Here is an 11,125-nt window from a genome sequence, read left to right on the forward strand (position 1 = left end):
CTGATTTGTGTATATATCTGCAATATATCTGCTATTTATTATTATTATTAAAAATAAAGATGTATTTTTTCTATTTTCTAAGATGTATTTTCTTCTTCTCATAGACTTATATATAATATATTCTTCTGACTTCTGCTCTGAAGTATTTCTCAGCCCCCCCCCAACCACCTTTCTCAACAAACATGTTGCTGATTGGCCCAGAAATGGTCTCGCACACATGCTGGCCAATCAACGCGTCGGAAAAGAGAACTACGGGAAGAGAAGCCAAAGAACACATACACACAGCTGCAGCAGTGCAACAACAACAACCTGTGCAAGAGAAGAGGAGCCTTCTGAACGTCATTTATAGACTCCACACTAAAGTACGTACATAAATGATAAACACTGAAACCAGTGCATGAATGATGCTGTCAAAGTGCTTGTGACGTTGGCATCTTAATTGCGGCGAACCCTCCTTTCCCCACCAGGCAGGTAGTCGATTTAAAGGGGGAGGCTATGTTAGCATTTCAGCTAGCACTCTATGCTACTGTGCGATAACAGTTTATATGTACCACGTCGTCGGTCAAATAGCGTGCGGGAATAGTGCACAGCGGCCGTTTGGTTTGGTTGCAGACAGTGTTGTTGACGTTTATATTTAGAACATCGTGGGGTGTGGATTAGGGCAGCCAAGTGACCTTTCAGTGGACGAGCTCAGCTCGAGGTGACGACGTGCACTGTGACAAGCTAGCAATGGTGCAAGGACAGGAGAGGGGGGGCAATGTGTACAGTCAAATTCTCAGTATTCAAGCTGCAATCGGAAGGAATCCGGAACTTATTTTTAGTGGTTAAAAGTTAAGTTTAATCATGTATCTATCTATTTCTGTCTTGCATGTTAATATAATATTATATAACTATACTAACTAGCACATCTGCAGTCACAGTGGTTAGTTGAGAAATGTAGAGTAGATCCTGTATGGCCATATTGGTTGACACGATGAAACGTAGTTTCCTACAAATCAGAACAATCAACTTTATTGTCACATCATCACACAGGTTTACAGGTGTCTTGTTAAACAGTGGGTGGAATTCGTTTTTTTTCCCTGCAAGCTCCATCGTTTTTGGCATTTCCATAAGAGAAAGGGAAGATCAGAAGAAGAAGGGGGTGGCAAGGTGGAAGAGAGATCAATTATAATATATATTTTTTTTACATCTACATATTTACAGGGTACATGCCCCCATGCAGATGTTGGTGTGGATAAATCAAATATTGCTTGGGCCAGTGTGGCACTGATGCAATATGACTTGACTCGATCAGCTTCACAATATCTACTTATCACTGACGTCCTTAAAGTCTTGAGCCGCGAGGCTTTGTTTACATGACATGACAACAAGCTGTAATAGGGCAGGCTAGTAATGGACTAACAGTGCAGCATATATCTTTTGACTTTTGAATACAAAGCTACTGCTGGAGAAAGAAACATCAGGCCTACTTTTCATGCCAATTTATCATTTGATTCTCTAATAGTGTCAGTTGAATATCAGGTTAAAGTGACAAGTTTCGCATTTGGGCCTGCCATAGTGCCATTTTGTAATGATTATGAAATAGTGACACTGGTGGGTGAAATTTCATCATCAGAATATATCCGTATCCGTCAGTAAATAATTGGTAATTCATCTAAATTTAAGTTTTCTTCATGTTGGTTGAAGTATTTATTTAAATATAGTTTTGTATTCTATATTGTATCTATTACTGTTAATCCATGCAATGTTTTGTTACCTGCACAGAATGACTACTGGACTGACTCATTGTTTATTCAGCACATACATGGAGCTTCAATGGGTCAATCAATAATCTAGAGAATAATAGTGTTTATAAAATAATAAAACATTTGCTATGTTGAATAAATTTGTTATGAACAATTACAGACTTTATATAGCTAATTCACTCTGAATGTTTTAGAGACACAGGGGGACAGTGCTTAGGCTGAACAACTGAACATAGATGGTATAGGAGGAGATTCTGCACTGTGAAATGTGGAACTCATGATCAAACAAAACTATTTTCGGCTAATAGATTTGGTGTAGAGGGTAAAAAGGAGCGGACCAAGTATAGAGATAACTTAAGTAACAAAACATATTCATCAGGACAACGTTGCTGATATATTTGTAGAAGTGTAGAAAAACATCTTTTAGGGTTGGTGTGGGTTTGTCTTGGTTGTCATCAACAGGCAGACACGAAACTTTGGCTAAACACTAAGCCCTATTGTTATTGTTGCTTTTATTACATTTATTGGCACTTTTTCTTTTTCCTATTGTATTATACAATTTTGGTGCTGTAATATAACTGTGCTTGATTGTTGATTTACAATTGATTGATTTACAACCTAGTGTCTGCTCATGTCACATCAAGTTCTTCCACTAATCACATATTTGTAATGGTATAATCTCTCCCTGCAGCTTGAAGCCTGAGGTCATCCTTCAAAACAACATGCCCCCCCCAACGCTGCATTGACCCTGAAAATGGTAAGACACAATGACATCTGACCTTAGAGACAGAGTATACTGTATATTAATAGAGAAGTCACCGGATTTCTCAACTCATCCACTTGCATTGAGTTGCTCACCCAGCGCATGAGGCGTTCTTCCGGATTGGAAACAGTGCATTCTGGGATTGCTTATGGGCCAGACGTGAACGTGCTGGGCTGTTGACTATCATTGCGCGCGTTCACGTATGAAACAACAAACATCACGTTCACGTGTTATGGTAGCCTGATTATCAGACTGTAGCTGGGCTGGGCGGAGTCTTTGGGCTGGATCCAGGCTAGTGTTATGGGCCCATACGTGAACTTGTGCAATGCATTATGCTGGCTCGAGCTGCAATACCAGATTCGGCACTATGTATTTTTCGCCTCAGGGTTTCCTCTCAGGGTCTCTATTATATTTATACTCTAAGCATCTGACTGTATACTTAGATATTAATTTTAATGAATGAAAATAAAAAATCTGAATACAAGGCTCGGGTACAGCCTGTAGATTGTCAAACAACACTAAGGATGAATGCAATGCAATGTCATTCTCAGAAAAGGTTTTTTTTTTAAACCAAAATTACATTAGAAAGAATTCAATGAAGCACTGTTGGAAATGTGACAGGTCTGTATTAGCTTTTTTCTTCCTTGTATTTATTTGTGGCTTGCTGCTAAATGACATGGCCTTACTGTTTCTGTTTCACTAGGTTTGAAACGGTACCTGTTGCTGAATCACGATACTCCACTCGGGGACAGCGAGAAATTCAAGATGGAGGATTCTCCACAATTATATATTTCTGGATTTGGAGATGAAGAGGATGATGAAGAAGACATGGACTTGTCTGAACCATTCACACCTGATCGCCACGAGGATTTAGATGATTTAGGGTCAAATTCATTTCCTTGCCAGCACTGTGAGAGACATTTTGCCAGCAAACAAGGATTAGAACGCCACATGCACATCCACGCCTCTGAAAACTATAGTAACCAGTCCTATAGTTTAAAGTTTGGTCACATACCAGAGGAAAATGTAAATGCTTGGCCTGGGTCTTTGTCACCACAATATTCAACAGAAACTGTGGTTGTAGATCCTAGTTCATTCCCCAGTAGCTCTGGTGCCTCCATTTTGACTAGTGGAAGCCAGATTGTCGTGCTAGACAGTAATTCAGAAGTAGAGGGTGGTCATGCTTGCAAGTACTGTGAAAAGGTTTTCAGTACACATACTAACAAACGCAGACATGAGCGTAGGATCCATGAGCATCCTCAGCGGTTTAGAGGTGAAAAGGACTGCGTGCCACATGAGGAAATTCCTCAGAGCTTATCCAGTTTAATATCACAGCAGGAAACACAGTTCATTGACAATACAACACCTGTAGCTGTGTATTTGAACGAAGGAATACAAGCAGAACAATATATGCTGGATATCTCTAGCAATATCTCAGAGAACCTCAGCTTTTACATAGATGGAAAGATAGTGTCAACAAGCACAGTCACCAGCTGTGAGGTTGTTGAGACAAACTCTGGCACAGCCACTTTGGTTGGGCTGGATACTCTCATCCTAGATCCTGCCCAGATCAGCCAAGCTCTGAATGTAGAGGCAGTGGAAGGCCAACTAGTAGCTAAGAGGAGAACGGCAACCCCACCTCTGTTGCCACAAATCAAAACCGAACTGGAATCGGAAGTGGTTGTGCCTTCATCCTCCTCGTCAACATCGCTTGTGTCTTCTTTAATAGAAAACCTACTTCCTCAGACTGTTGAATCTACAGCCATGCAGAAAGAGAGAACTGTATTCCTGTCTCCTAAGCTGAAACAGCTCCTGGAGAAGCAAGAGGGCCTTAATCCTACGTTTGCGCTCATTACAGACGGCCAGAAGCTTTGTTCACCGCTTGCACTTTCTGTCCTATCTGCAGGAACAGGGAGGTTTAAGAGAAGGACTGCGTCCCCACCAAGATCTCCACAACAAAGCCTAACATTGAATGTGGAAAACACAATCCCAGACACAGGAGAGTCTAATGCTGTTGACACAGTGCAGATAGAGATCCCGCACAGCTCACCGGCACAAAATATATCTGATGAGAATGAGGGCTTAAATCCACTGATAGAAGAGACAGAAATGACTGATGTCTTGCCAGATAGTTGGCCACCAGTAATTGGTGGGAATTCATGTAACCAACAACCATTGGATCTCTCTAATGCAGTCAAAAGAAATGGTGATGTCGCTCTAGCTGAGACCGTGCTGGACTTGAGCTTGCAAAGAAAGAGCACAGAGGACCCTTTGAGTTTAGTTACACATCCTGCTCTATTCAGAAAAAAGAAACCAAACACCTGCATGCTGGAGAAGGTGTTGATGAATGAGTATGCGAACGCAGATGTTGGAGAGCAAAATGTATGCGTGTTTGGGAATCCAGAGAACGCTTCATTGTCAGACTTTGCCATAGTTGCAGGTTCCGATATGGCAACCCCAACAGAATCTGTTACACAAGGACTTGTTTATGGACTCACTTTACCCTCCTCCACGTCCCTCGCTCTGTCGTCACCTGCTCTTACTCCAGTTGCCTTGCAGCCTGCCCCATCATGCACTATAGCACTAGCTTCACCAGTCTCACTCTCAATGCTGCAAACTGCTCCCTCATTAATTACAGTTCTGGCTCAGCCATCTCCCATTTCCAACCCCTCAAATCAAGCTATCCAGGTTTTGGCTCCAAATATATCTTCTGAACCTTTGATAATCTGCACAGAAAATACATTAAATCCTTCAGCATCAGACTTGACCACTGCATTCACTGCTGCAAATGCTGCAAACCTTATTGCGCTCTCCCAACCTCTTGACCCAGCTCTAAATCTACCTGGTCACGTGTATCTCACTGATCAGATTGCTCTCAATGCACCTATGATTGAATCTTCGATTGGGTCAGAAGTGCCATTCTCATCTACTGTATCTTTAAATGACCCCCTTATTAACTCGTACAATATTACTAGCAACACTGTTTTGTTTGAGTGCACAATAGCACTAGAGGCACCAGGGAATGTTGTCCCCACTGCAATTACTTTCCAAGAAAATACTGTAGAGCCTCCAGAACCCACTCAGATGGTTATAAATCACATAGAACAGCAACAGATAGTATCGTTGCCTACCCCTGAGATGGTAGACCCCAATATTGTTGTATCTTCAAGTGTCACAGAGTCAGTAACACTCGCAAACAATTCAGTTACACCGGATAGTTCTACATCGGGAGAATCAGATCAAGGCTCAGAAGAACCAACCATTGCTGCAGAAGAGCAGCCTACTCCAGAAGAAGAGCACCCAACTCCAGATGAGCTGGCAACTCCAGATGAGCTGCCAACTCTAGATGAGCACCCAACTCTAGATGAGCACCCAACTCCAGATGAGCACCCAAAGCACGAAGAGCACCCAACGCAAGAAGAGCAGCCAATGCAAGAGCAGCCAACACCAAAAGAGGAACCTTCTGACACTTGCCCTCCCATTGACATTTCTATTTCTGACACTGAAATGTCACCTCCCTCTGAAGTAGCTGAGGTGGGTGAATCGGATGACACGCTTAATGAAGCAGAGCCTCAGACTTTCACCAAGAATTTTGTTTGCAACGTCTGCAATAAGCTTTTCCATTCAATGAAAGCATTAGGACATCATGTAAGTGACCATGCAGATGACTGGTCGTACAAATGTGAGTTCTGTCTGCTGCTCTTTCGTAAGCCTGCTTCTTTGCTTGAGCATCGCTCAACTCTCCACGGTGTCGGCAAGGCTTATGTTTGCAGTGCGTGCACAAAAGAGTTTGTCTACCTTTGCAACATGAAACATCATCAGGATGAACTGCACCCTGGCCAGCAATGTACTCATACTGAAGAGGAAAAGGGCAAGTTACGGCCTCAGAATTTCAACCACTCAGCAAAAGTCAGCACAGAGACTCCAACAACCTCCCCCTCAAAAGTGTCCAAGAAAGATATTAAAAAGGAAGACGTAGATCATCATGGTGAAGAACTCTTTACGACTATTAAAATTATGGCCTCTGATGGAGTCGACCTCAAAGGACCCGATGTTCGTCTCGGCATCAACCAGCACTATCCTAGCTTTAAGCCACCTCCATTTCCTTATCACAATAGATCACCTGCTGTCTCTGCGGCCTCAGCTACAAACTTCACCACTCACAACATCCCTCAAACCTTCAGCACAGCTATCCGCTGTACTAAATGTGGCAAAAGCTTTGATAACATGCCAGAGCTGCACAAACACATTCTCGCATGTGCTAACGCGAGTGATAAAAAGCGATATACGCCCAAGAAGAATCCCATCCCACTTCGTCACTTTGCAAAGGCACAAAATGGAGTGTTGTCCACTACGAATGCTACGAATGCTGTAAATGGTTCCCACAGAAGCAGCGAGGCAAACGGGTCCAAAGCTAATCAAGGTCCACCAGTAAAGATGAGACTCAGCACACTTAACAAAAGGAAGAAAAAGTTAGCCCAAAGGGCCATGTCGCAGAGAATCAAGTCTGTCTCTTCTTCGAACAAAGCCACCGCTGAGCAGGAGACCTTTGGTTGCCTACATTGCACTCGGGAGTTCACGATGCTTCGCAGCAGAACCAAACATATGGCTGTCTGCCCCAAGAAACCTAAAGAAGTTAAGAAAAGAAATGAGGAAAGAGTCTCTGTCACAAAGGAAAACAATGGCCACCGGCATAGAGGGGTTACTCACCTGGAAGAGAAACGACAAACCTCAGCCCAGGACCAGAAAACCAGAGTCCAGGCTTCTAATTCTGCTAAACGGTCAGCTGTCCTGCCGGTGCAAGTGGTCCTTTCCAACAAGAAAAGTAAAATTGTCATAAAAGAGAGTGCTCAACCACAACAGGAGACGCCCACGCTCGTTGAACTTCCCGTTGGTCGGACATTTAACCCGTCAATGCGCCAGTATAGGAGAGTGCAGCATGGAGTGAAAGAAGCCCCCATTAAAATCAGCATCGTGAAACCACATGGGAGCAAGCCAGAAGACCTGTCTCCAATCCAGAGCTGCCAAGGAGCAAATGAGGCCATCCCAAGCAGCCTGCAGCAGAGTGCCCTAGCTACAGTCAAAGAAAAACTGAATAATCAGCAACCTCCAAGGCAGGGGCAGGTATTGTAAGCATGAAATAAAATATGATTGATTTGATGTATATGGATTAAAGTTCTCAGTCGCCACAACTGATTTCAGTCATTTGGATTCCATAGAAACCAGCGTGTCTTCTGTGAAAGCATGCTGTGCACCGAAAATATCAGATCTACAAGCTCACAAGACGTTGGAGTACGACGTGTTGTGAGCTTGTAGGTTGGCTATTTTCGGTCATTAGTTATCTTAACACGAAAGAGTATTTGAACTAAGTGATCAAACTAGCAATAGAATACAAGCTTAGAAGCATCTTCCGGAAACATGAATGGTCTCAGAAATGTCAAAAGCAGAGAGGTTAATGCCTCAAATCTGTGATTTCTTCAACTGGTCGGCTGTTGTGTGGAATAGCAGCAACAATAGGTTAACAGTGGTTTTCAACGCTTTTCATATCAAGGCCCATTATTTATTCTGCATTTGGGCCACGGACCACCATTTGATGACATTTAGCCTCTTAGACCCAAAACTTTAGGCGATTTTGTCCACAATTCCATGCTGTATTGATGTGGCACCATAGGGGAGATAAAAGGCAAACGATCAAAATAATAATTATTCTAAATGATCTAATTGTGTAGACTTCTTGTAAATTAAGTAATAGAGAGATGTTTAACAATTATTTCACTCTTGAGTGTAACATTTTACACTCGAGTTAAAGATCTAGAAGGGTCCATTTGGTTACCACCTCCATCATATAGGACCACTGGTTTAGAATAATAATACCCTGATTACATTTTCAATCTTGAGATTAATTTTATTTTTGCTTTATTCCATGCATGTACTTTGGGCATGTGTGTTACCCATGTTTGGTCACAGAGGTTTCTTCCTTTTCCTTGTTCCTCATGTATGCACTTTGCTCTTTTCAGGACCCTGTTGTGTGAAGCGTCTCCTCTATTTCCAGTAATGGAAGTTGGAGGAAGCCCTGCAGACGTAAAGGGAGAATAACGGTTGATTGTATTGTCACACAACACCACATACTGTACAGTAGAACTTGAATTGTGGATGAATGAAATGAGACTTTGCTGCAATGAGTGGATGCGACTGACTGAAATTAACCAATCATTTGGTTATTTTGTAGTAGCATACTGTTTTATAGATTCCTCACTCATTTCATAAATGTTCTGGTAATGGCTCCAATGTGCACTTTGATGAATTATCTGTGATTACCTGTCACAGAATGTACAGAATGGTAAACCGAACCGTGAGACTGTTCTATTTAGTGCTAATTGGTATAGGTTATCTTGAGAGCACTACAGGTGGCAATCATTTTTCAGGCATGCAAATGCACGCGTTAACTGTTGTCTGCGGCCTTTTTTTGTTTTGTTTCTGTAATTGCATGCTATCAGCTTGTAGTACAGCTATAGCTCACCTTCTCCTCTGTAAATACACACAATGTATGACTGATTAACTTTAGAAAAACATATTAGGCCTTAAATGTGATGTGGTGGCTGTTAGTCCTGATGACAATAAGCAAAATACATGACAAATGGAAGGTGTGACATGAAGTGTAGGGAAACTTCTGGTATTGCAAGACTGCAGGTAACCTGAAAATACAACAAACGTGCTGTACCGTATAAGCCAAGCTAGTACCGTATTTTCCAGTGAAACATAATACGCTATCTGTTGAATTGACTGTTTGGAAACTGTGCACTATTTACTATATTTAGGGTAAAAAGTTGGTATTTTCAACGATGTGAATAATAATGTGATAAAATGGATACTAGAGCCTCAGCAATTCAATATTGTGTACATATAATTTGGTTGGCAATTATTTCCTATAATGGGAAATTCTCAAGAATAGTGCTGTAAAAGTATGTATGGAATTACATACTGTAGCAAGAATGTGAGGATGGAAAGAAATATTTTAGTGCATTTGCACTGTAATCCCAAACAACTGATTAATACTCAGTTTTAAGCACATGTCCCCTCCACCCTCTAGAAATGAAGAAAACTGGAGAAATTTTAAAAGTTTAGCTGCTTGCTTCCAACGGGATTGTGAGTGAAATTGACTTTTTGTCACATTTGAAGTAAATTACTTTGTGTAGGCTAAGTGTTTGTTCTTTTCTCAGATTACAAAAAAGTGAGAGCTGGAAGGTCAAAGGTGTTTAGTACACTGTCATCTCAGCTCAGTCAAATACCTGGTACATGCACTTGAAATTGCTTTTGCAGTGCAAAAATCACCACTTTTCTCTTTTAGTAATTAACATGTATATGTACAAATTATGGAATGGGGAAAACACAGTTGGTCAATGTAGGAGCCTTGTATTGAAAAGTGGGAAGTTGTCACTCATTTCTATGGGTTAATGTGATGAAGTGTATCTGTATAAAATCTTGGCACACAACTTGGATTGTAAGATCCATGGTTAAGCTGAACAGGGTAAACTGAATTATTTATGATTATTTAATTGTGTTAAGGTAAATCAATGTGTGGGTTGTAAATCCAAGCAGTATTCTATATCTGCTAAAACAAATACTGTTTATTCGAAAAGTTCAATGTATTTTTCCTTTTTGCCATTTCCTCCCAATTTTTCATTTATCCAGATCGACCACAAAGGTAGTTTGGGAGAACGTTATTTAACTGTGAAAAGTGCTTGTAGCATCTCAAAGTGTAAAAACAGTCATGTATATTTATTAATTTAAAATCATATATCTGAACGGTTCTTCTGTGTATGATTTGCACTAATATTTTTTCAAGCGAGTGTTCAAAATAAATGGAGAATGTTAAATCAAATGGAGGGTTTTCAACTTTTTGTGTAGCCTATTGGTGTATATATATATATAAAATACAGTGTATTATAGTATATTATTAATTATATAAATGTAGTAACTTACACATCAATTCTTTTAACAGGCCTGTGATAGGCCTATATTTTTTTAGGCTGAAAGTACACTTGTTGTCCAGTAGGTGGCAGACTTTCCAAACTAACTACAGTAGAACCGAAGATTAAATAAATGCATTTCTAGAATAATTGCAAAAATAAAATATTTTAGGGCGGCTGTTCGTAGAGCATTCATCCTTTCAATAGTTGGGGCCTGGGGGTTTAATGTGTCGTGTCATGATGTCCCGAGAGTTTAGAAAGAAACAATCAAGTGTTGAGTTGAGAGGTCAAGCAGCCAGCAACAACGGTTGGAGTCTGAGTTTTGGATCTGCGTCACACCTTGACTACCTATAGTAGCCTACCTCAGATCAAAGAGAGGACCCGCTGAATTTAAACATAATTAATTAAGCGGGGTAAAATAAACTAACAAGGATACACATGCATAAACACTAAAAATACAATGCCAAATATATGTTAAAATTCCAAATAAAATAGACACTTTGACTTTAAAGAAATTACTAATTTCCTCCAGCTGGAGTAACTCTACCTACAACCATGTCAGGAGACAGGACTCGGTCTGGACCAATTCGACCGACCGACCAGCTTGTTCTTGTCTTCAGCGCCAAGAAGAAGAGGTGAGTTAAAGT

The 11,125-nt window shown here is 41.0% G+C and overlaps 1 protein-coding gene across 2 annotated transcripts; it reads left to right on the forward strand.

The window, feature by feature from the left end:
* The first annotated feature begins 292 nt into the window (after positions 1 to 292).
* On the forward strand, positions 293 to 10,361 carry prdm2a (PR domain containing 2, with ZNF domain a). Of its 2 annotated transcripts, none has more exons than XM_080764744.1 (4): positions 293 to 362; positions 2,437 to 2,502; positions 3,212 to 7,637; positions 8,526 to 10,361. In XM_080764744.1, exons 3-4 carry the CDS (start codon positions 3,274 to 3,276, stop codon positions 8,602 to 8,604), a joined length of 4,443 nt encoding a protein of 1,480 aa, XP_080620870.1. In that variant the 5' UTR covers positions 293 to 362; positions 2,437 to 2,502; positions 3,212 to 3,273; the 3' UTR covers positions 8,605 to 10,361. The 2 variants fall into 2 exon arrangements, with proteins under 2 accessions (XP_080620870.1, XP_080620871.1); XM_080764745.1 differs by having other exon boundaries at positions 3,212 to 7,632.
* Positions 10,362 to 11,125: the final 764 nt, after the last annotated feature.

This window comes from Protomyctophum bolini, assembly GCF_963924005.1.
Source record: "Protomyctophum bolini genome assembly, chromosome: 5".
Taxonomy (NCBI): domain Eukaryota; kingdom Metazoa; phylum Chordata; class Actinopteri; order Myctophiformes; family Myctophidae; genus Protomyctophum; species Protomyctophum bolini.